The sequence below is a fragment of the Diceros bicornis genome, chromosome 34 (genome assembly GCF_020826845.1).
Source record: "Diceros bicornis minor isolate mBicDic1 chromosome 34, mDicBic1.mat.cur, whole genome shotgun sequence".
In the NCBI taxonomy this organism is placed as follows: domain Eukaryota; kingdom Metazoa; phylum Chordata; class Mammalia; order Perissodactyla; family Rhinocerotidae; genus Diceros; species Diceros bicornis.
Genome location: NC_080773.1, coordinates 30,853,254 through 30,879,893, shown reverse-complemented (window position 1 = coordinate 30,879,893; position 26,640 = coordinate 30,853,254). Strand labels below are relative to the sequence as shown.

The window sequence follows — 26,640 nt, the reverse complement described above, 5'->3', positions numbered from 1 at the left end:
TTTTTTTAGATCAGATTCTCCCCACTCCCGGTTTTCTTTATAAAATTAGCTTTCCTCCTTACTTTTCCAGATTTGCCTGTGGTTTGCCATAGTATGCACATCCCAAATTGCCATTATTATGGCTATTCCAGAATAAAATTGTTTTGATGATAAAATAACAGGTGAATTTGCTTTTTAAGTTGACACAGGGGAGACTTGATTCTGTGTTTACATTGACTGATTTTGCAGAGAAGACTACATTGAGGACAGTTGAGACCCTGAGAGAATGTAAAGGAATTAGCAAACATTCCAAAAAAAGGGAAGTAGGGGAACTTCAGACTTTCAAAGACATAGATTCAGTGGAGTCACACGAAATTTTTAAGGAGTTATGATATACACAGTTGATATTTGGGTTATGCAGGGATTAACATAAGGGTAAAAACCAGAGTTGTTATAAAATGTAAGTGAGAAATGGTGAAGTGATAGATGTGGAAAGAAGGGAGGCCCAGAGAAGAGAGGGAGGACCATATTGGGCCAAGATGGGAGTAGCATTACTTAGGCCAGATGTTAGGGAAGACACTGGCTTCATCCTTGTTCTCTTGGTCCCCTACTTCGCCCTTAAGAATTCTTTGGTTCTGTTCCAGTGCTCTGTGATGCAGGCGTGGAATTCCAGTGAGGAGCATGCACGCTTAGTGTCCAGCTGGCTGAGTTCACAATGTGCTTCCAAGATGGAAGTTTTTGGTGAATAGAGTTAGTACCACTTGGCTGAGCTTAAGCTGGATCCCGTGCAGCATTGATTCCGTTTTCTCCATCCTGTCTGTTCTGGGGCTCCTCCTCTTTTTGAACCATTGAGAAATGAATCTCTATCTATCAATATTTGGGTAAATCAGAAACATCATTAATCAGGTAAAGTTATCCTATTTCTAACCTGAAGCATAGCCTTCCTCTTACTTATTCCTCTTTCAACTTTATTAAATCAATTATATTGGCACAGAGAGATAGCTTGAGATGGGGACTCTCAGGAGAGATTAGAACATCGTAGTTCTGGAGAAGCTGGTTGGACAGAGCAGGGGTCCCAATGAAGATCAAAGCTTCTATCCAAACCTACCAGTGTATCTGCATGGGGTAAATGGCTTCAGGAAAATCCTACAGTGTTTCTGTAGCCCTGCAAGATCACTAATAGAGGGCAGATCTGATAAGAAATCAGTGTGCCATGACATGTTCATCAGTCACATGATATCAGATTCTCAGATCTAAGTCCGTGTGATAGGGCTGGTGTGAAGAGCAATGCAGAGCCTGTGAAAGCCTTTGATCACATGTGAAAGATGAAGCTCTGGCCTCAGGGAGAAGTTTCCTATCTGACTGAACATTATGCTGCTGTGGGTCTGAGATTCTGTGCTTTTCCTTACTTAATGGCCACTGACTGAATAACCATTTGAGGATCCAATGTAGATAGGCACCTTTATTTTTAGTTTCTTTTTTTTTTTTTTTTTTTTTTTTTTGTGAGGAGATCAGCCCTGAGCTAACATCCGCCAATCCTCCTCTTTTATTTGCTGAGGAAGACGGCCCTGGGCTAACATCTGTGCCCATCTTCCTCCACTTTATATGGGACGCCGCCACAGCATGGCTTACCAAGCAGTGCGTCGGTGCACGCCCGGGATCCGAACCAGCGAACCCCGGGCCGCCGCAGCGGAACGCGCGCACCTAACCGCTTGCGCCACCGGGCCGGCCCCTATTTTTAGTTTCTTAAAGAAGGAAGCAGACATGATGTGGTGAACATGATGTAATCTATGCAGAAATAGAAGTACAATGATGTACACCTGAAATTTTTACAACATCATAAACCAATGTTACTGCAATAAACAAAAAATTAAAAAATAAAAAAAAAAAGAAGGAAACAGAAAGACATTTTAATCCATTTTCAAATTGAGAATTAGGAGGAGTGACATCAGTGAAAATGTCAAAGTAGGGAACCCTGGGGGTGCGTCCATCCCCAGAAACACTAAATCTGGTAAAACCCGTCAGATTTAACCTTATCACAATATGTAAGGTGTTTTTTTGTCATATATATTTATCTTTCATTAGAACTTTATCTTGCCATAGAATGTGAAGAATAATTTTTTTTTTTTTTAGGAAGTTCGGCCCTGAGCTAACATCTGCCAATTTTCCTCTTTTTGCTGAGGAAGACTGGCCCTGGACTAACATCCATGCCCATCTTCCTCCACTTTATATAGGATGCTGCCACAGCATGGCCTGACAAGCGGTGCGTCAGGGCACGCCCGGGATCCGAACCTGCGAACCCTGGGCTGCCCGCAGTGGAGTGCTTGCACTTAACCTCTTGCGTCCCCGGGCCGGCCCACCATAAATTGCTTTTTTAATCTTTGCGATAGGAATATCACATCCATAAACGCAAGTATTAAAGATGTCAATCACAGTGTAGTTTTATTGATTATTATCTCTTCTTATGCACCTTGATATATTTATGAGTATTTATCTCCACTGATTTATAAGTCTATTCATGAGTCAAGACATGTCACAGGACTAGCCACCCTCATTGTTTTTCAGAGTTGTTTGACTACTCTTATTTAAGTTTTCATCTGTAAGACTTTTACAATACATGCCTAGCTACAGTAGCTAACTGATGGTATCTGCATTAAGACCAAATTAAATTTATACATTATAGTAACGACAATTGATTTTGTTTTTATATATTGAGTGTTTCTACCCAGGAACATGACATGATTTTCCATTGTGCATGTCTACTGGAATATATATTGGGAATTTTCTATCATTTTTATTAGATACACCTTACATCATTTTTTTTTAGATTTTTTTCCTAGATAGTTTATTTTAACTTATTTTAGTTTATACTTTTGTAACTGCATCACCAATCTGCAGTTGTAAATTGTAAATTATTATTCTTTGTATATGTGGACCACTGTTTTCTATATCTCAATGATATATTCTATTAGTTTACTGAATTATTTTTGTAGTGTTTTTCTTTCAAGCCCCTTCTGTTTCCAGATGTATAATTGTTTTCCTCTAACAGACTTTTACATCTGAATTTCAAAGCATATGCTATTTTTTATTTATTTATTTTTTAATTTTTTGTTTATTGCAGTAACATTGGTTTATAACATTGTAAAAATTTCAGGTGTACATCATTGTACTTCTATTTCTGCATAGATGCTATTTTAAGTTTTCTTGGCTAAGCCTTCAATGTAATTGTAAATAAATATATCAGTGATTGTGTATGTTTTAGTTTTATTCTTGCCATCAGTGGCAATCTTCCTAATTCATCCTCTTGATCGGGATGAAGACCTTGTTTTGTCAAGTTAGGAAAGATCCATTAGTTCCTAATTTTGTGGGTTTTAATTTAACCGATGGTGAGTTATGCCAATAGTTGCTCTTGTATCTATGAACACGATCTCCTGATTTTTTGTTTCATATCTATAAATGTGATGAATTTTATTAATGGATTGTCTAATATTAAATCACTCTTGAATTCCATATATAAACTGCACCTCATCTCTGTTGTAATTTGAATCATGTCCTCAAAAATTATGTTCAATTTCTAATTCCCATCTACTGTGAATGGGATTATCCAGGAAGTTCATATGAGACTAGTTCTTAGAGTCACTGTTCTCTGCTTCTGGCAGATATTTGAAATTACAACTTTTTATCAAGAGAGAATTTTGGGGTTTGATGACATACTAGTGGTCCTTAAAAGTTTTTAGTACTTTATGAAGAATTTTGAAAAGTGCTGTGGCCTCTTTTGAAATGGAAATTCAAATTTCAATCTAAAGAGTAAATTATTGCAAAAAATTTAATTTTCAGAATATAATAAACATTTACAATTTAAAATAAAAAATTTATATCACCAAAGAAAGACCTGTATGGAGTGTTTATTGTAATAGGGGGTTATCTCCAAAGCTGGAAACTACCTACATGTCTAATGATTGAGAGACAGATAAACAAACAGTGGTACCTCCATACCATGGAATAACACTCAGCAACAAGGGGAAACAACGTATTGAGATATACCAACATGAATGAATACCTAAGGCATTATGCTGAGTGAAAGGAGTACCTTGGCCTCCCCATCCTTCCAGTCTCTGCTGGTGCCTCCCTGCACCTGCATCTGTCCAAAGACCAGGATGCTGGGGAGGCTGGAAATACCCGACCCTGTGTCCACAGCACAGCAGGTGACAGGAGGACACTGGGTCACAGAGCTCACAGCAGACGATGGGCCGAGCTTCTGAGAGAAGAGAGAAAAACTGCTACCAAATAAATTGTGGGTGAATTGCACATGATCTAAACCCAAAATCTGTGAGGCCACTCTTCAGTATGATCTACCTTTGTGACTTGAAAGAGTCACACATTCTCTGTCCTGGTCAATCCTAGGACTGTTGTTACTTCTCAAAACTCGGCAGTCAGGACCTGCTTCAGATGGTCTCTTATTCCAGGGTGGGTAATATTCTCTCCCTCTCTCTCTTTTAAAAATATTTCTGGAAATTCTTTGATGCCATTTGAGATGGAAATTAAAATTTGAATCTAAAGAATTATTGCAAAAATATCATTGTGAAAATATCTTAGGCATTTACACTTTAAAATGAAAAATTTATATCAACAAATACAGGGTTGCATGAAGTGTTTATTGCATTATGGGGTAATCTCTTTCCGAAAATATGTATATATATCCCTTCAAAATGCTGAGGATGCGTATTCAACTCTCTTCCTGAATCCTTACACTGTCCCCTTCCTGACTTGAGGTAAAGGAACCCTCAGTCTTCTCTGAGTTAGATCAGAGACTGGGAGTCACAGCACATCAGACATTCTTGTCCAGAAACTCCCTAAACCTTCCTCTGGTTTTCTTCCCACACCTTTATGAACACACATTCTGCTGAAAATTAGGATAGTCCTCTAGCTGGGTGGTGACCACCTCTTAGGAATTTTTTCCATGTCTCAGAGCCTTCATTGATGCTACTAGTGAAAAATGCTCCTGTTGGAGCATCGTCTCTGAATTTGGATGAAATAAGGAACACACATTCTAATGAAAATGAATCTAAGTCATAACACAGCAAACCTGCAGATTGTTAGCTTTTAACTTTGCAAAGTTCTAATTGGTGGCATTAGGAACCTCTCTGTACATAAGCTCCCCATGCCTAATTTCCTGGATGTGAGGGTTTTTTGCACAATTTGTCCCCGGGTGCCCCTTGGTTTCTGTGCTTCCTCCACATCCACGGCCCAGTTTCCTAAGGACTCATTCTCCTTTTATTCAGAGTCCTGGTTCATTTTTATTTTATTTTTTGACATACAAAATGTCATACATATTCAATGTATACATCTAGATGAGTGTGGAGATAAGTATACACTTACAAAATTGTCACCATTGGTACCAACCTATGCCATTAACCTATCCATCACCTCCAAAAGTTTCCTCCCACCCTCTTATTTATTATCAGTATTTTTTGGTGATAAAAACTCTTGATATGAGATCTACCCTCTTAGTAAAATTTTAAGTATAAAATACAGTGTTTTTAACTAAAGGCGCTATGCTGTACAGTGTTGGTAACACATAGATATATAGATACATGGGACTTATTTATCTTGTGCAGTTGAAACTTTGTACCTTTTGACTGATATCTCCCTGGTTGGCCCTCTTGCCAGACGCTGGCAACCACCATTTCACTTTCTGCTTCTATGAGTTTGACTATGTTGGATTCATCTTATGAGCAGCACAATTTAGTATGTGTGTTATGTGTCTGGCTTATTTCACTTAACATGATGTCCTTGAGGTTCATCCATGTTGTTGCAAATGGCAGAATTTCCTTATCTTTTCTGGCTGAATAATATTCTATTGTAAATATATATACATATGAAGCATATATGTCTGAGAAAATGTGTTATATATATATATATCACATTTTCGTATAAAATATAACATTTTCTTTATCCATTCACCTGTCAGCTGACATTTAAATTGCTTCCATATCTTGACTATTGCTCATAATGCTGCAATAAATATGAGAGTACAGATATTTCTTTGATATCCTAGTGTCAATTCCTTTGGTTATATACTCAGAAGTGAGATTGACTGCTGGATCATATTGTAGTTCTGTTTTAGGAGACTCCATACTGTTTTCCATAGTGGCTGCATCAATTTACATTTTCACCAACTGTGTACAAGTGTTCCCTTTCCTCCACATCCTCACCAGCATGTGTTATGTTTTGTGTTTTTTATAATAGCCCTAATGACAAGTGTGAGGTGATATTTTGTTACCATTTTGACTTCAATTTCCTTGATGATTAGTGATCTTGAGCACATTCTTATAAACCAGTTGCAAATTTGTTTGACATCTTTGGAGAAATATCTAATCAATTACTTTGCCAATTCTTTTAGTTTATTTTTTTGCAGTTCTCATGAGCTCTTTGTATACTTTGGATAGTAACCTCACAGTTTACAAATTTTTTTTGTATTCTACAATTTGTGTTTTCATTTTGTTGACTGATTCCTTATTGTTCATAAACTTAACACTCTGCAGACCCACTTGTATATTTTCACTTTTGTTGCTTCTGTTTTTTTGGTGTCATATGAATTAAATCATTTCCAATACCAATGTCACAAAGCTGTTCCCCTATGTTTTCTTATAGGAATTTTAGAGTTTCAGGTCTTAAGTTTAAGCATTTAATCCATTTTGAGTTGACTTTAGTATATGGTGTGAGATAAGGGTCAAATTCTATTCTTCTGCATGTGGAATTCAGTTTTCCCAACATCACATATTAAAGAGACTATCCTTTCCCAGTTACGTATTGTTAGCAACCTTGTCAAACACCAGTTGGCCATAAATGCATGGGTTTATTTCTGGGCTCTCTAGACTGTACCATTGGTCTTTATCTTTTTTTAATGCTAATGCCACATTGTTTTGATTATTCTAATTTTGAAATATATTTTGAAATCAGAAAGAAGAAACTGGGGTGCCTGCGGAGAGAATCAGTGTCAAATTAAGAGTCCTGGATTTTGTCCCACTCGCCATGACAGTAAAAAAAAAAAAAAAAGGACCTTTTTTTGTAAGTACAGTTCTGTTGTTTCTTAGTTAAACACAAACTAACAACACTGATTGGTATTTATTAGAACTTGAGTATAATTTCAGTTATACCTGTGTTGAAGGTGTGAGCCTAACGTGCTACCTGACTCCATTGTACTGTCTCCACAGCTGACAAATCCTCTTTTCTCTCCTCACAGGCTACATGTAAAGACTACTTGGGCCCAGAAAGAACGTGTGGATTTCTGTTCTGAGTACTGGATGGCCTGGGTTTGAGGCAGAAATACACACTTCTCCTGACTCACCCAGGGCACCTCTAAATTTCTCACCCCTTTTAAACGAGCCAAAGACACATAACCAGTTTCGTTAGTGGGGTGAGATTGGAAATTGAGGGAGGTCACTGTCAGGTGCATGTCAGCTGTCCCAAAGGGTTTTCTTTTTCTTTTTTTTTTTTGCTTTCAGCTTCTGGGATATTGGGATTGTTTAGGCCCCCAGCACATGGCTCACACATCCTGTCTAAACAGCTTTCCCAAATTTCTTCATCTCCCACATCTAGTCTATCACCAATATTTTTTAAAACTATGTTCTCAAGTTGCCTTCATCAAACATATTTTCTCCATCCTCAGTGTCACTGCTCTAGGCTCTAGAAAGTACAATAATCTCTGTGTCCCCAAAGCATCTGGTCCTCAATGCTGCTGAAAAATTCCTACATATCACAGGGTAAGGATTCCACTGCCATGATCCTCAGACATGTGCTAATATGACCCAAGCCCCCATTTCATGCTTATCCCTCTTTGCTTATCAGACATTTTCATTGCTTTTATGCACTTGTATTATCCCCCACCACTACAGTGTAAGTGCCTTCAGGGCAGGAACTGTGACTTGATCAATCACACAACCACTTAAGTTACTCTCACAGTATGGCAAGATTAAGGAAATATAAATTAGTGTGTGTGTGTGTGTGTGCGCGCGCGCGCACGTGTGTGTGTGTGTAGAGGTAGTAGTTGCAGGGGATTTTGACCATATGGATCTAATCTCTGATTTGGAAGTTGGGAGGTTTTGAATAGTAATCCTAGATGAAATAGAGTTGTATTTAAAACAATCAAGGGATTAATTTAAACTCATTTTCTATGGCTTATTTACAAAAGCAATAAATTTTGTGGAAAATTCAGCAGAAATCGAGTATAAAGGCTGGGGGTAACCGTTCAGTGTCCTTGAATTGAGAAAGCAGCATTGACTTAGGTGAAAGTTAAATAAATTGTAGAATCTGTTGGAACTTCTGATCCTGGTGATTTCCTTTGGGATAGACACAGACATGTCTATCTTTCGATGGATATTGTTGAACTTGGGTTTTCTATAACCATTAGGGAGAGGGTCAATAATAATATATTTTACTAGAAATCTTCTTTATCACCTAGATTTCCACGTTAATTGGCATTGAGTTGTGAAAATAAAGCCAATAATTTATAATGTAAGTTTGTGGCACCATGTTCTTCCTTTTACTTGTTTGGCTTTGAAAATCCTTCTCAGGTGCTTTGGTTCTGCTTGTCTGCTCATAACTGAAATGATGCTGACACTCAGTAGTCTGAAGTTTAGGAAAGAACACACTTTGGGCAGAAAAACTTCACAGAGGAGCAGAGAACTCAGCAGGACACATGAGCTTCATTGCAGGTCCCTCCCATGTCAACTCAGTGTTTACTTGGACCCGGATGTGCACCCTGTCATTCTTCATGGATCAAGTAAAAGAAAGAGCCTCTCAGAACACTGCAATGGTCTCTTTGGAAATAATTAGTAAGTTGTAATTGTTTTTGGTAATTAACAACTGGGGAAAAGTTTTTCACAAATATGCTCAGTTCCCCAAGCCTGTCCCCCCATGGTGGCTACAGGTGAAAAGATAACTGCAGTTCTAAGGGGAGGTGAGGTCACAGAATCACAAACCCATATCTAGTGGTCTGGCTGCCTCCCTCCAGTCCAGATCCTGGCTGTCATGATCATCACACCAGGCCCACTGTCCTGGCAGCAGAAAGGAGTCTGGTGACAATTTTCTATTTCAGTCTGAGAGGAAGAGTCAGCAAGGAAGGACTGCTATCAGGAGTCTGGGTAAGTGATCAGGTCAGAAAAAGGGATTCTTCAGAGTTTGAATCTAGTCTAATGCCAAAGCCACATATGAGGGAGAAATAGTTCTGAGGCATTACTGAGCTATCCTACACCAATCCCTGATGGCTTCTAATGTAATTTAGTGTAATCGACAATGACCTTGAATATTACTGCTGAATCTCAGTGATAATGAAACCTGACTTGTACAGTACTTAAGAACTGTGGTTCTGAAATCAATCTGCTCTTCAGCCTAATTTACTGGACTCACAGAGTACTTTTTCTGGATTACTGCAGGTGTTCCTACAACACCTCTGCGCTTAGAACAAAGAATAAGATAAGTTTACAGGAATCATTTAGTGCTGTGCAGAAAGGGTGAATCCAATGGCAATTGCTAGAATAGAAATATTTTTTCTAACTCTGTGTGTATGAAGTGCTTAATGGAGGCAGTAATTGTTTCCTACTGAAACATCTCTGGCTTGTTAATTTTGATGAGATTGTTTTCCCTATTGAAGAAAGGAAATTAGTACTTAAGGAAAATATAAATGTATAATAATGAGCTTCAGATAGCAGCTATCGGGCTCAAATGTATCTTGTGATATTTTCTCTGGTTTAAAAATATTCTACTATCACTCAAAAAATGTAATATTACAATTTAATAAAATGTAAAAGATTTTACACATTAGAGATTCCTTTTTGCATAACTGTCTTAAAAGTATAAGACAAATCTCACTTCCTTGGTAGTAGTTTTACTGAACTCAAGTATTAAAATATTGATTAGTGTGTGATCTGAAATTAGTAAATTTTTTTTCTACACAAGTCTATCGCGCATTAGTGATTCACAAAATAATTTATGGCACACTATGATACTAACCGTTTATGCAATAGGTAGTACTGTATTTCATTCCCGAATTGAGTCTTTTTGTTGCCATCCTAATATTGAGCTAATCTTGTATTTATTAAATCCAACTTGGTCCTGTGACAGGTGTCTGTAGTATTGCAATGAGAGCATCTATATTTAGTTAAGACCTTGAAGGCTTTCTGCATAATTGATATTAGCCTATGAAATAAATCTTTGCACATAAATGCAAACTTGTTACACCTGAAATTAAATAGTAAATTAACCAACAGCATAAAATATAATGACAAGTTATGAAAACAGCTAAATATCTACCTCGACTATTGGAAGGACACGGCTAAGTTGATTTGTTAATAGGTTGCAGTGATTAAATGTGCTTGGTTTGTTACCAGCCCAGCCAGGTTTAAGTACCATCCTGCCTGTAACTAGGGTGTGAATTTAGACAAAACACTTAATGTCTCTGTATCTAAGTTCTCCTGCTCTTTAGAATGAAAGTAATAGTAGTTCCTGACTCACACATTTAGGAAAAATAAAGAAGTGACGTAGTAGAGGTGTAACCTTCATAGCAGTGATTAATTCATCATACATGCTCTTTAAAAAGTTATGCATTCAATACTTGGAAACGTCTTTGTAAAAGAAAAATATTAAGTTAATATTTTTCACTGGGAATTAACGGTAAGTGGAGAATATTTGATTTCAGTTGATGTGATATATGTAGCCCATGCCTCATATTCCCATGCTCTGGCTAAGAAGGCACATATCATTCACAGAGAATGGACAGGATGGCCACCAGAGATTTCACAATAGAAATGATTTTCTTATCACAGAATATAGTTGGAATCCTGGGGAATATCTCTCTTCTTTACCATTATCTCTTCCTTCACTTCACCGGATACAGGCTACGGTCCACAGATTTGATTGTAGAACATCTGCTGGTAGCCAACTCCTTGGTCCTGCTTTCCACAGGAATCCTAAGTGCAATGGCAGCATTTGGGTGGAAACATTTTCTTAATGATATTGGACGCAAACTTGCTTACTATACACACAGAGTGTTCAGGGGTGTATCCATTGGCACCACCTGCCTCTTGAGTGTCTTCCAGGCCATCACCATCAGCCCCAGGAATTCCAGGTGGGCAGAGCTCAAAGTGAAAGCTCCAAAGTACATTGGGTCGTCTATTTTCCTCTGCTGGATCCTACAATTGATGATAAATATCACTTTTACTCTTTCTGTGACTAGTAATTGGAGCAACAAAAGCATCACAAAGAAAAAAGACTTAGGATTATGTTATACTGTAATTCATGACAGAATCAGAGTCTTACTGAATGTAGGAATTTTATTGTTCCCTGATGTTTCATTCCTGGGGCTCATGGTCTGGACCAGTGGCTTTATGGTTCTCATCCTGTACAGGCACAAGCAGCGGGTCCGACATGTTCATAGGACCAAGATCTCCCCTAGATCTTCTGCTGAATCCAGAGCCACCCAAAGCATCCTTGTCTTGGTGAGCACTTTTGTGTCTTTGTACACTCTCTCCTCTATCGTTCACATTTATTTGGCTCTTTCTCGTAATCCCAGTCAGTGGCTGGTGATCTTTGTTGCCCCAATTACTGTGTGTTTCCCAACTGTAAGCCCCTACATTCTAATGATGCATGACCGCAGAGTATCCACATTTTTCCTTTCCTGGGTAAGGATTAGATAATTACTTAACCTTATGAGAACTATGCAAATTGAATTTACATATTATTTACCTGTTTATTTATTCACTGGCATCTGAGTCCTAAGTACAATTATTAGACAATCATTTACAAAAGAGTGGTAAACAAGACAGATTGAGTTTATGCTCCAAAATAAGCAACAAATCATAATACAATTGTAAATGAATTATTGTGTAATTGTCATAAAAATACGTCTGTAAATAAAACTTTATTAATGCTCGCAGAGGAGCTTCAGAATGTAGGCAGTATTAAGTAGGAGTTTTTGAAACAACACGGGGATTACAGAAAAGACTATGAATATGTAACTATCAATCTGAAATAACACATTTACACAGAAGTAAACTAGGCTTGGAATTGTAGGAAAACCTCCACGAAATAAAACAGCATGTGAGATGGTCATTAAAGAAAAAAGAAATATTCCCACAGAATAATGAATAGTGTACAGCTAATCTGAAGTGTCAATTCAGATTCAAAGAGTAGAACTTTTGGGGTCCTAAATATGAGTTCCTTACATTTCATTTTTGGAGAGATGGTAGTCATTTGAAATATCATGTTATGAAGTGACATTAACATACTTAAAATATTTTCATTTGGAAATGGCCAGTTAGAACTGGAATTAGTGAAAGAGAGCACAAAAGTATGTTTCCACTGATTTTTTAAAAGACATTAGGTTGATGATTAAAAAAATATATGATGTCTGCAGAAAAATTACATGTAATTCGGTATCTGTAAAAAGCAATTTTATCTCCATTAGGTATTAATGCTAGTTGGGCATTTTGACAAGAAAGAGAGTTCAGGATGCAAATCTCATGTCTCTAAAGTGGAGAAATAAGTTTATGGTGGGCATTTCCATTAAACATGGAAGAGTGGAGGAGTACCTGTTTTGAGGGGAAAAGTCATAAATCAATTTTTTTTACGGGAAGTTAGTTTACTAGATGAGCAAAGTAGGTATTCCTAAGTTTCAGGAAATGTTTTAATGTAGTTCTCCCAGCATTTAATTTATGAAGCTGATACAAAGTACTGAGGATTCTAAATTTTCAGAAATATTAATTAGACCTAATGGGTATATATTGAACCTGGTTCTACTAAACAGAAAATCATACAATTTTAGATCACATTAGTATCTAAATACTTACCATATATTAGACCACAAAGAAGCAAAGGAAAAAATATAAACATACACACATACATACTACATTAATGTGTGTGTATATATATGTGTGTGTGTATGTGTGTATAGAGCATGTATGTGTATATGTAAACACATCTATACATTGTATATTTAATGGCGTGTTTATGTGTATATGTGCACATATATGCATATATAATGAAATTATTTCCTGTCAATCAATAGTATTGCCATAATGTTCAAGAAATTGCAAAATAATACTAATGATAACAATGACAAAGTGTTTTAGCTTTAAGTCTACTCTAATGTACATTTTATGCTAATTGTTTCAGGGTTTAAAATTACATAGATTGTATTTTCCATTTTCTAGTTTAATTTTTGTAATTTACCTATTTCTCATACAGAAAAAATATAATCGCACAGAATAAAAATAAAAACATTTTGACTTTACCAGTAGCAATTTGTCTATTGATGTTGAATATCATAACAGACATATTTAGGTTTAGATTTACCATAATATTGTGTACTTTTTGTTAGGAGTAGAGTATTTTTTTATGTTTCTATCTTAACTCTTTATATGAATTTTGAAAAATAATTCTCCCTGTTACCCATTCTCTTTGAGAATTATATAAGTATTTCTTTTAGTTTAGTCACTTCAAAATTTCAGCTTACTTTTAAAAGATAATCACAATTTCAAGTTATTTAATACCTTCCACCTCTACCTTGACAATACATAGATATTACAACCCTAATCTCTTTACCTTCCTTGGCCTATTTTTTAAAAATTATCGATATGTATTAAAAAACAACTAAGGACATGTGCATAGGTCATAAGTACACAGCAAATTTTAGAAATTCCAGAATCTGGATACACTTCTGTATGTAGCTCCTAGATAAAGAAACAGAAAATTGTTAACACTCAGCCCCCTGGTTCCCCCTCCCAGTCACCACCCCTAGGGGTAACCACTGTTCTGACACCTAACAACACAGATCAATTGTTTCTGTTTTTTATTTTACATAAATGGAGTAACAGCATGTGTTTTTATTCCTTATGTTGTTTGTGTATATCTATCTATATTGTTGCATGTTGTGAATCCTGCACTGCCATTTTTGTGCAGCATTCTATTGTGTAAATATTTAACTCTTAATGTAATTGTTCCACTGTGTATGCACATGTGAGTGGTTTTCTGTTTGTGTCTATTAGGAATAGTGCTGGTATATGAGTTCTAGAAATTGCACTTTGGTGATACATTCGTGAATTAGTGTTTCATATATAAGTAGATGTGGAAGTGTTGGGTCATAAATTTGCATCTGATCATCTTTATTAAATACTTGCAAACATTTTTCAAATGTATGTATGAATTTTCATACTTACCAGAGCTGAAAGAGATTTATGGTTTATTCACATCCTTGCCAGCACTTGATCATTCCCGTAATTTGTATTTTAGCTTTCTGGTTGGTGTGTGATAATTCCAGCTATTGGTTTTGTTGCATTTCATTGATTACTACAGAAGTTAAGCATCTTTTGACATATTTAATTATCATTGGGTAACCTCTTTCTTGAACTGTCTTTTGGTATTTTTTTCCCATTTTGGCTATTGTGTTTATCTTCTTATTCATTTGTAGGAGTTCTTTATACATGCTTGATATGAGTTTTTTTCTCTCTGTCTTTCCATCTGTGTCTTCTGATGATGATTAGTTTTTAAATTAATATATCTAATTTGTCATTTTCCTCTTTATAGTTAGACTTTTGTTCTGTGACAGACTATTTTTCTATTCTAAACCACAGATATGATCTATTTTGTTGTCTTCAAGGTTTATATTATTTAGCTTTAAATTTTAGGTTAAGAAACCATACAAAATCAATTTGTTGTATTATAGTAAGCAATTAAATTTTTCCATTATGGCTAAAAAAATTAAATTTATTCTGAAAATGTTGTATTCAGCTATCTTTTCATTTGCTCTTACCTCTCATTGATTCACTGAGGTTATCATCACCTCATCCACGGATCTGACTTTTCCTTCAAGTCTCATGGTCATTCTCTCCAACTCTTCCTGCCTCCTGAAATCTTTTGCAATCCCCAAGTACCATAAATGCAACATCATTTTTGGTGTCATTAGTTCAGCTGCAAATAGTCTATAAGCTTCTTGCAACTAAACAGAAGTGGACCTCACTGGTATTTGCGTGCAGTCACTCTCTTCCTTGACGTGTCCTGATCACTCCCTCTGTTTCTCCACTGAATTCAGCAACATTAAATAAAAGCCAAATATATTCTTGGGAATTTGGGGGAAGGGAATAATTGACACATTTATAGCACGTTGTATACAGGTGCACATGTCACTCTCCTGTTCTATGTGATGCCATGGATGGAGGGGACACTTGGTACTGGGGAGTCTGCAGGCACCAAAGTCTACAGGGTGAGGCATGGTGCATTCATTGGCAGAAAGAGAGAAACCCCTGATACTGGTCACTCTCTAAATGCTGACAGCTACAAAAAAGGCAGCACAAATGTTAGGAAGAAGAGCCAAAAGAGAATGAATTATCTCTATTATGCTAAGCAGCTCCTCACCGTATCCTCTCATAGCCCCTTGAATTCTCTTACATACTCGCCAGGAGAAGGTGTAATATTGCTAGAGCACCTGACTCCTTCTGATGGTAAAATCGTTGGTGTTCCCTTGGAAAATAGAACCCATATTCAAGGGATAAGGTTTGGGATGTGTATACATGGGGAAAGGAAGGTACCATAACAGTAGAGATAGAACCCTTTGGATGAACTCAACATCCTGTTAGTTTTGCTCCTTCAGAATCTTCAGTAAGAATTGATGTGTTACATGACTTCCTTACGCACCTTATAAGTTTTAGAGGGGTTATCCTCACTAGGGGGAACTGCAGGGAGTGATGTGAGTGAGACCACCTCCCCTGACATCTGTCAGCAGTGGGTGCTTAAGGATTTAGCCCGAGCGCCTCCATCTTTGATGTCCAAAGTTTTCACCATGTAGATGATGTTTTGATTGTTGGCAATTCAGAAGGCTCGGTCTCAGTATCCCTGCTTAAGAAGTGTTGTCACATGCAAACAAAAATGTACAACCCAAAATTTCACAATGTTAGAAACCACTAAAACATCAATAAAAAAAAAAATTAAAAAAAAAAAAAGTGTTGTCACATGTCTGCCAGTAAGAGTAGCTGATTAAACATGACAAAATTGAGAGTTCTGCACACCAATTCACGTTTATGGAGATGATGTAAACAAATTTACATGTTGAAACCTTCCAGCAGTATAGCAAAATCAATTTTCTCATTGGTCCCTGCTATGGTGTGAACATTTGTGCCCCTCCAATTTTCATATGTTGAAACCTAACTCCCATGGTGGTGGTATCAGGAGTTGGGAATTTTGGGAGGTGATTAGGTCACTAGGGCAATGACCTCATAAACTGAAATAGTGCCCTCATAAAAGTATCTCAAGAAAGCTCCTTTGTCCAGTCCATCATTTGAATACACCGACAGAAGCCTCTGTCTATGAACTGAAAGTGGGCTCTCACCAGACACAATCTGCTGGTGCCTTGATCTTGGACTTTCCAGCCTCTGTCAATATGATAAAAAAAATCCCTGTTGTTTATAAACTACCCAATCTCTGGTATTCTGTTTTAGCAGCCTGGAAAAAACTGAGGCAAAAATTGTTACTGAGAAGGGCAGGTACACCTGTAAAGATACAAACTGGATCTTTGGCTGAGGAAATTTCTAAGCAAAGTGTTGAAAGAGCAGCCTGATTTCACTTAAATGCTTATAGTAGGATGGAAGTATAAAGAAACAATGTCCATATGGAATTACTAATCAATAAGGAAGCAGAACTTAACAAATTGGAAAATTCTTATCCAGGAATTTAAAACAACTATGATAATTATGCAAAAGTCTCTAATGGATAAAGCAAACAGCATGAAAGAACATATGGGCAATGTTAGAAGAGAGACGGAAATATTAATAAAGAACCAAAAGAAAAGCTAGAGATTAAAAAAAAACTAACAGAATGAAGAATGTGCTTGATGGGGCTTATTAGTAGACAGGACATGGCTAGGGAAAGGTATCTATGAGCTGGAAGACATATCAATAGAAACCTACAAAGCTAAAAAGTAAAGAGAAATTGGGCTAGAAAGAAACAGGAACAGAACATCCAAGGGATTGTGGGACAACTAATAAAGGTGTGACATATGTGTAGTGGGTAGGCCAGAAGGAGAATAGAGAAAGGAGTTGAAAATATTTGAAACAATAATGACTGACAATTTCCCCAAGTCAATATCTGACACCAAAACCACAATATCCAAACCACACAAGACAAAAACAGTACTAATAAAGAAAACTACAGACTAATATCTTTCAGGAACATAGATGCAAAAATCCTCCACAAAATAGTGGTAAATCAAATCCAACAATGTTTTAAAAGAATTGTACACCATGACCAAGCGGGGTTTATCCCAGGTATGCAAGGTTGATTTAACACTCAAAAATCAATTAATCATATTCGTCACATCAACAGCCTAAAGAAGAAAAATCATATTATCACATCAGTAGATGAAAAAGAAGCTTTTCACAAACCCAAACTCATTCTTGATAAAAATTCTCAGTAAACCAGGACTAGAGAAGATCTTCCTGAAGATGATGGAGAAAACCTACAAAAATTTACAGCTCACATCTAACTTAATGGTAAGAAACTCAAAGCTGTCCCACTTAGTTCAGGTCCAGGGCAAGGATGTCCACTTTCCCCTCTCCTTTCCAATATTATACAGGAAGTCCTTGCTAATGCATTAAGAGAAGAAAATAAAATAAAATAAATATAGATTGGGTAGAAAGAAAGAAAAATAAGAAAACAAACAATCCAATAAAAAATGGGCCAACAAACTTAATAGACACCTCACCAAAGTAAATAGACTCTTAACAACTAAGCATATGGAAAAATGACCCACATGATATGTCATCAGTGGAACGCAAATTAAAAATACAATGACATATGGCTGGCCTGGTGGTATAGTGTTTAAGTCCATGCGCTCCACTTCGGCGGCCCAGGGTCCACAGGTTTGGATCCAGGGTGTGCACCCACACATTGCTTATCAAGCCATGCTGTGGCAGCATCTCACACACAAAATAGAGGAAGATTGGCACAGATGTTAGCTTAGGGTCAATCTTCCTCACAAAAAAAAAAAAAAAGATATACCACTACAAACCTCTTGAATGGCTAAAATCGGGAACACTGTCAATAAAAATGCTGTAGTGGATGTGAAGCAACAGGAATTCTCATTTATTGCTAGAAGAAATGCAAAATAACATCATTACTTTGGAAGTCAGATTGGCAGTTGCTCCAATATTAAACATACTCTTACCATAAAATCCAGCAATTGTGCTCCTTGGTATTTAGTGAAAGGAGTTGAAAACTTATGTCCACACAAAAATCTGCACATGGATATTTATAGCAACTTTCTTCATATTTGCCAGAACTTGAAATGAACCAAGGTGTTCTTTGGTAGGTGAATGGATCAATATACCCTGGTATATTCTGGACATGGAATATTATTCAGTACTGAAAAAGTTAAGCTATCAAGGCATGAAAAGACATGGAGTGTCCTTAAATGCATATTACTAAGTGAAAGAAGCCATCTGAAAAGGCTACATAATGTAGGATTCCAAGTATATAATATTTTGGTAAAGGAACATTTATAAGACATTAAAAAGGTCTATGGTGGCCAGGGGTTATTGGTAGAGGGTAGATGAATAGCCTGAGCCTAGGGATTTTAAGGACAATGAAAATATTCTGTATGATACTGTAATGATGGTTACATGTCATTATCTGTTTGTTCAAATCCACAGAATGTACATCCCTAAGAATTAAGCATGAGGTAAACTGTGGAGTTCGAGTATTTATGATGAGTTAACATAGATTCATCAGTGGCAGCAAATGGACCACTCTGGTGGGGGATGTTGATACTGGGGGAGGCTGTGCATGTGTGGGAGCAGGGATTATGGGGAACCTCTGTACCTTAATCCTAATTTTGCTGTGAACCTAAAACTATTCTAAAAGAAAGTATTTAAAAAGTTACATTGGTATGTGTAGCATGAAACACTTATTTGAGATGTTTTAAAGATTCAGTGCTCTCAAAGAGTATTGAAAATTAAATGGTTTTCTTCTTTAAGATTTACCTTAGTCAATGCACTTTAAAGATTTGGGGAAATATCAGTACCTAAGCGGGGGTGAAGAACAAACTGTGGCACCAAATTTCATAAAACATACAAACATGCACCTACAAGAAACAGGAAAAATTCTGATCTGTTAATTCAGTGATAATATCTATTACTTAACATAGATCATGACTTCCTCTGTGTATTAAATATGCATTTCTCTCCTTTCTCACCACAAACTATTAATCCATTCACCATTGCCTCTTTTGGCTTATTTCAAACAAAACTGGGACAGGCGGTCACATGTTGGATTGTCCCGTGAATCCATGTGGCCCCTGGGAAGAGAGGGGGCAAAAGGGACTGAGGACTCAGGATAGCTTTTAGAAAAATTCTGAGGGCAGACCTCTCACACAGCGTAGATGCCACCACGTGATTTCTACCACCACTTCTACAGACCAGGCATGTGCACTAGGTAATGACGTGGCCACACCCATTCCAGGAAGGGCTCAGCCCCTAAGAATCTGGCCGAGAAGCCTGCACTTTGTAGATACCTGCCCCAAAGCCTCAGAGGACTTAGAGGTCTCACGTATGCTGTTTGATATCTCCAGCTCAGTGCTACTGAAAACCCGTATGGGGATCAACATCAGCATCAACAGGGAATTGTTCATGATGCCATTTTATGGGGCCGCTGCAAACCTGCAGATTCATAACTTCTTAGAGTAGGTCCTGATCCCCAAGGGATGTGTGTACACTTAAGAACCTCAGAAGTAATGCATACCTAACTGGTTCCCATCTGGTTTTCCATTAGGATCACATGTGGAGTTTTAAGAACCAACATCATCTGTGGCCTCCCCGCAGTGTTTGGGTGAGGTCATCAATATTTTAATTCAGTGCTCCAGGTTATTCTAAGGCGAGGCCCTTGTTAAGCACGAGGTCTTCCGGGTATATTTGTGAAAGTTGAGTCCAGGATTTTGTTCAAGGGGTGGTAAGAAGGTCTGCTCTCTCTGGAGTTAGAAGCGGAGGTCAGTGCAGCCCAGATTCCCCATCTGTAGCAGAATTTTTGGACATCAGTTTGAGAAAAAGAGGTTGTTAAGCCAGGATAGAAAACCTCAAAGTTTGGTCTCCGTGTAGGAGCTCATTATTCCTGAATCCCTCCTGTGACAAAGGATTGAGGATTGTGGTCTTTTCAGCATTTCAAGTTCCTTCTGCCTGTGAGTATGGTGCTAGCAGATGAAAGGGCTGTGCTCACCTTTTGAAGGCAGATTCTCAAGATGCAGATGGGATTCCTCAACATATTATCACCTGAGAAAACAACCTGGAGCAGGAGGAGGAAGAGGACGAAATGGCAGGTTCTCCGGTAAATGTTCTGTCCCAGGTCAGAGGCTGTGTCCACTTTTCCTCCTGAAATGCCGTGGATTTAGAACCTGCAAACTTTTAGTTCCCTACTTCTGCTGTGTCTGCCCAGTGAGGTTGTTTCCAACTACTTATTTTTTCCTTTTCCCCTTATGATACTCAAGGTCAACTCTTGAGAGTACTTCTGCCCTGTGTGTCAGAACCTTTTCTCCATCCTTTGCATCCAAACTCCCTATACAGCATGAAGAATTCTCACTATGAATTAATGATGTTCAACTAATGAAATTATTCCCTTTCTGAGAGATTAACATGGGAAGGTGTTGATATCCAAGACTCCTACTGAGATCGGTTCAGATGCTCAGTTATCAGTGAAGGAGGAGAAAATGCAGCTTTTAGTTTTCATATGGATGCAGCATCAGCTCTGAAGAACAGTATTAACAAAATGCACTTGGAAACAGGGTGGCATTGGTGGCCCAGAAAAACTCAGAGTTCTTGAAATGAAGAGTAATTAGAAGAGACTTGCTCACTATATTGTTTAGAAAGACTTACTATTTAAACGCACTATTAGAATTACAGGACATGAGAGTATATGTGGATTGAAGTTTGCAAAAAAGTGATGTGTATTCATAATTAAATTTAGATTATGATTTCCTTATTTATTTTTGCCAAAAATATCATAGCACTGATGATGTGTCCTGTGTGCTTCAGTCACCTGATATCACTTTGTCCCATTACAGCTGACCTGCACTTGGTTCTGGAGCTCTCTGCTAGATTTCTGCCTTATAAAGTTAATATTTTTTCCTTTAGCATTAATAAGGTTGTTGGAGGGATTTATCAAGAGATGTGGATAAACCATCACGTTTAATCTGGAAGCTCCCTTTTCTTCTTAGTTTCTCTTGTTTGCAGTTTCCTTTGGAAAATGAATGCTCTCACCTTTGTTTACTGAAGACACTGGCTTTTGCAAGGACAGGTTACCCTCAATGAGGCCTCAGTTCTTTAAGATTCCATTTCATTTCACACTCATGTCACAGACATGCTCTTCTTTATAACTTCTCTGTATTTTCAAAGAAATTTTTAAGACTCATATTAACTTGTGTTCAAGTGTGTTAAATTTCTAAAATATAGCTCAACACAAATGATAAATTTTGAAAGAGATAAGTCTCAGAAACAATAGCTCTAACTTATGTTATGTCATTGTGTGTTCGTTTCCCTAGTGCATTTACAGAATTGACAATGATCTTGATTTCATTGACATGAAAATTTTCTTCTCTCTCACTTTCAGTGTGTCCAAAGTTTCCATTTGTTTGCATGCCCGTGTGCATAAAATGTTAACATTGTTTTATCCATTCTTTCTTATGTCCTTCTTAACTCATTTCTATTATTCTTCTCAGCTACAGAAGCTGCTATAAATACACATTAGGGTTGTCTCCGTGTATTGGTCTGTGTTCTTTTTAGATAAATTCTAGTTCAGATTAACTTTTAGTAAAACCCAGGCTCTACCATTCACTGGATACTTGACAAACCATTCTCCAAAAAGGGGAAGAATAATATTATTGTTCTCAGATTATTTATGTGGTTCATGTGATAATTCATAACATAGTGTTAGAATGATATCTAGTACATTGTAAATTTTCAAAAAGGATTGTTGTTGCCACGCCTACTATGCTATTAGAACCTGTAATTTCCACAACACTTTCAGTTCAAAGTCAGCGTGGATTCTTCCCTTCTTGGTCTACCTCTTTGCTATGCAAATTTGTGGCCCTTGGACCAGAGACATTACCACCAAATGTTAAAAATGAGATTATTAAAAATGTGGAAACCCTTGCCACACCCCTGAACTCCTGAATCAGAATCTGCAAATTAACAAATCTCCACTTCATTGAGGAACATTTAAAAATTTGATAAGTACATTTCAAACTCACCATCACTGTTCCATGTGAGAAATATTCACAACTTATCCTGCTTGATATAAACACAGCACTCACAAATGCATATGCCTGTACTGATGCTTTAATTTTATAATTTATCTGCCACAGGAGTATAGTCTCTACAGTGGTTTTGTGGATCGTATGTCCTCCTCTTTCCTCAGAGCTCTAGATCATATTATAGAAGATTACTTTGTTAAAAACTATTAATTGCATGTTTCCGATCACTCTGCTAATTCAGAATCAGATGCCTTTAATCTCTCATTTCATATCGTGTAAAGCTAAGAATTCTGCCCAAAGACACTTGGTAAATGTGTGTTTAATTTCAGGGACTGTTGACCTTCAGGGATGTAGCCCTAGAATTCTCTCGGGAGGAGTGGGAATGCCTGGACCACACTCAAAGGGCTTTGTACAGGGATGTGATGTTAGAGAACTACAGGAACCTGGTCTCCTTGGGTGAGGATAACTTCCTTCCAGAATTCATAATCCACCCTCAGAATTTCAATTCCTTTGTAGAATGTTTCCTAGGAGCTTCTGCTTCCTACAGTAGAGTTTCAGATCCCTGCTTTCAAGGAAAAAATTGGGGAGGTGTTGGTGTAGAAAAACAAGGCTTCATGAAGTTTCATCATGACTTTAACCTTCCTCTTTCTTGAGGTGATCTGCATCCTTCACTATAGATTAGCGGTAATTCTATAAATTCAGTGCCGTAAAATAGTGTTGCCCTCATATTAAGGTCTAATTTCATCCCTTATTTTTAAATTTTATTTTATTGAGGTCATAATAGTTTATAACATTGTGAAATTTCAATTCTACTTTACTATTTGCCAGTCACCATATAAATGTGCCCGTTTACTACTTATGCCCACTCCCAACCGCCCTCCCCTCTGGTAACCACTAATCTGTTCTCTTTGTCCATGTGTTAGTTTATCTTCCACATATGAGTGAAATCACGTGGTGTTTGTCTTTCTCTGTCTGGCTTATTTCGCTTAACGTAATACCCTCAAGGTCCATCCATGCTGTTGTGAATGGGATGATTTTGTCTTTTTTTATGACTGAGTAGTATTCCACTGTATACATATACCACTTCTTATTTATCTGTTCATCAGTCAATGTCGATGTGCATTTGGGTTGCTTCCATGTCTTGGCTGTTGTAAATAATGCTACAATGAACACAGGGGTGAATAAGTCTCTTTGAGTTGTTGATTTCAAGTTCTTTGGATAAATATCCAGTAGTGGAAAAGCTGAGTCATATGGTATTGCAATTTTTTTTTTGGCTTAAATCTATTTGGTAAGTTGTTTTTTTAAATTAATTGATTAATTTTTTAATAGATGTCATAATAATTTATAACATTGTGAACTTTTAGTTATACATTTTTTTGTCAGTCACCATATAAATGTATCCCTTCACTCCTTGTGCCCACCCCCCATCCTCTTCCTCATGGTAACCACCAAACAGTTCTCTCTGTTTGTATGTTAGTTTATCTTCCACATATGAGTGAAATCATGCAGTGTTTGTCTTTCTCTGTCTGGATTATTTCACTTAACATCATACCCTTCAGGTCCATCCATATTGTTGCAAATGGGACGATTTTGTCTTTTTTATGGCTGAGTAGTATTCCATTGTATATATATACCACATCTTCTTTATCCAATCATCAGTTGAGGGACACTTGGGTTGCTTCCACTGCTTGGGGAATAATGCTGCAACGAACATAGGGATGCATAAGCGTCTTTGGATTGTTGATTTCAGGTTCTTTGGATAAATACCCAGTAGTGGGATAGCTGGATTAGAAGGTATTTCTACTTTTAATTTTCTGAGGAGTCTCCATACTGTTTTCCCTGGAGGCTGGACCAGTTTGCATTCCCACCAGCAGTGAATGAGGGTTTCCTTTTCTCCACAACCTCTCCAACATTTGTTATTTTTTGTCTCGGTGATTATAGCCATTCTAATGGGTGTAAGGTCATATCTTAGTGTTATTTGGATTTTCATTTCCCCGATAATTAGTGATGTTGAACATCCTTTCATGTGCCTATTGGCCATCTCTATATCTTCCTTGGAAAAATGTCTGTTCAGATGCTCTGCCCATTTTTTGATCGGGTTGTTTGTTTTTTTGTTGTTCAGTTGTGTGAGTTGTTTATATATTATGGAGATCAACCCCTTTTTGGTTATATTATTTGCAAGTACTTTCTCCGAGCTGGTGGGTTGTCTTTTCATTTTGATCCTGGTTTCATTTGTTTGGCAGAAGCTCTTTAGTCTGATGAAGTCCCATTTGTTTATTTTTTCTTTTGTTTGCCTTGTCTGTGTAGACACGGCATTTGATAAGATCCTTTTATGACCAGTGTCAAAGATTGTACTGCCTATATTTTCTTCCAGGAGTTTTATCGTTTAGGGTCTTACCTTCAAGTCTGTGATCCATTTTGTGTTAATTTTTGAGTATGGTGAATGAAGACGGTCTACTTTCATTCTTTTGCATGTGGCTGTCCAGTTTTCCCAGCACCATTTATTCAAGAGACTTTCCTTTCTCCATTGTATATTCTTAGCACCTTTGTCGAAGATTAGCTCCCCGTAGCTGTGTGGTTTTATTTCTGGGCTTTCAGTTATGTTCCATTGATGTGTAGGTCTTTTTTTGTACTGGTACCATGCTGTTTTAATTATTATAGTTTTGTAGTATATTTTGAAGTCAGGGATTGTGATGCCTCCAGCTTTGTTCTTTTTTCTCAGGATGGCTTTAGCTATTCAGAGTCTTTTGTTGCCCCATATGAATTTTAGTATTCTTTGTTCTATTTCTGTGAAGAATATCATTGGAATTCTGATGGGGATTGCATTGAATCTGGATTGCTTTAGGTAGTATAGATATTTTAACTATGTTTATTCTTCCAATCTATGTGTATTGGATGTCTTTCCACTTCTTTATGTCATCATCGATTTGTTTCAAAAATGTTTTATAGTTTTCATTTTATAGGTCTTTCACATCCTTGATTAAATTTATTCCTAGATATTTTATTCTTTTTGTTGCGATTGTAAATGGGATTGTATTCTTGAGTTGTCTTTCTGTTAGTTGGTTATTAGAGTATAGAAATGCAACTGATTTTTATAAGTTGATTTTGTACCCTGCTACACTGCTGTAGTTGTTGATTATTTCTAATAGTTTTCTGATGGATTCTTTAGGGTTTTCTATATATAAAATCATGTTGTCTACAAACAGCAAGAGTTTCAACTCTTCTTTGCCTATTTGGAATGCTTTTATTCCTTTTTCTTGCCTAATTGCTCTGGCCAAAACCTCCAGTACTATGTTGAATAAGAGTGGTGAGAGTGGGCACACTTGTCTTATTCCTGTTCTCAGAGGGACAGCTTTCAGTTTTTCCCCATTGAGTATGCTGTTGGCTGTGGATTTGTCATATATGGCCTTTATTATGTTGAGGTACTTTCCTTGTTTACCCATTTTGTTGAGAGTTTTTATCATAAATGGATGTTGGATCTTGTCAAATGCCTTCTCTGGATCTATTGAGGTGATCATGTGGTTTTTATTCCTCGTTTTGATATTGTGATGTATCACATTGATTGATTTGCAGATGTTGAACCATTCCTGCGTCTCTGGTATAAATCCCATTTGATCATGGTGTATGATCTCTTTAATGTATTGCTGTATTTGGTTTGCCAATATTTTGTTGAGGATTTTTACATCTATGTTCATCAGCAGTGTTAGCCTTTAGTTTTACTTCTTTTTGTTGTCCTTGTCTCGCTTTGGGATCAGGGTGATGTTGGCCTCGTAAAATGTGCTACACAGAAGTGTTCTGTGTTCTTCACTGTTTGCAATAGTTTGATAAGGATAGGTATTAAATCTTCTTTGAATGTTTGGTAGAATTCTCTGGAGAAGCCATCTGGTCCTGGACTTTTATTTTGGGGGAGGTTTTTGATTACTGTTTCAGTCTCTTGTGATTGGGCTGTTCATGTTCTCTATTTCTTCTTGGTTCAGTTTTGGGAGGTTCTATGAGTCTAAGAATTTATCCATTTCTTGATTGTCCAATTTGTTGACATATAGTTTTTCATAGTATTCTCTTATAATCCTTTGTACTTCCGTGGTATCTGTGGTAATTTCTCCTCTTTCATTTCTTTTTTTTTTTTTTTTTAATTTGAGCCTTCTCTCCCGTTTTCTTAGTGAGTCTGGCTAAGGGTTTGTGAATTTTATCTTCTCAAAGAAGCTGTTCTTGGTTTCATTGATCCTTTCAACTGTTTGTTTTTTATTTTGGTTTTAATTTCACCTCAATGTTTTTATTATTTCATTCCTTCTGCTGATTTGGGAACCACTCTGTGTCTTTTGATTGGAGAATTCAATCCATTTACATTTAGCGTGATTATTGATATACGAGGCTTA

At 37.0% G+C, this 26,640-nt stretch overlaps 3 protein-coding genes across 3 annotated transcripts in view; 2 read left to right on the top strand and 1 right to left on the bottom strand.

Annotated features, from left to right (window-relative positions):
- Positions 1-26,640, bottom strand: part of LOC131397312 (zinc finger protein 208-like) — a 649,542-nt gene that overhangs the window by 89,971 nt on the left and 532,931 nt on the right.
- LOC131397333 (vomeronasal type-1 receptor 4-like) lies at positions 10,761-11,675 on the top strand. Its single transcript, XM_058530130.1, has one exon. The coding sequence runs from the start codon at positions 10,761-10,763 to the stop codon at positions 11,673-11,675; it is 915 nt and encodes a 304-aa protein (XP_058386113.1).
- Positions 20,329-26,640, top strand: part of LOC131397936 (zinc finger protein 420-like) — a 58,372-nt gene continuing 52,060 nt past the window's right edge. The window contains 2 exon segments of the mRNA XM_058531039.1: positions 20,329-20,343; positions 22,594-22,720. Of these exon segments, the coding sequence (XP_058387022.1) occupies positions 20,329-20,343; positions 22,594-22,720 (142 nt within the window).

What these genes read in the sequence shown, in the direction of transcription:
- LOC131397333 (XM_058530130.1), top strand. Translation starts at nt 10,761, where the DNA reads ATGGCCACCAGAGATTTCACAATAGAAATGATTTTCTTATCACAGAAT.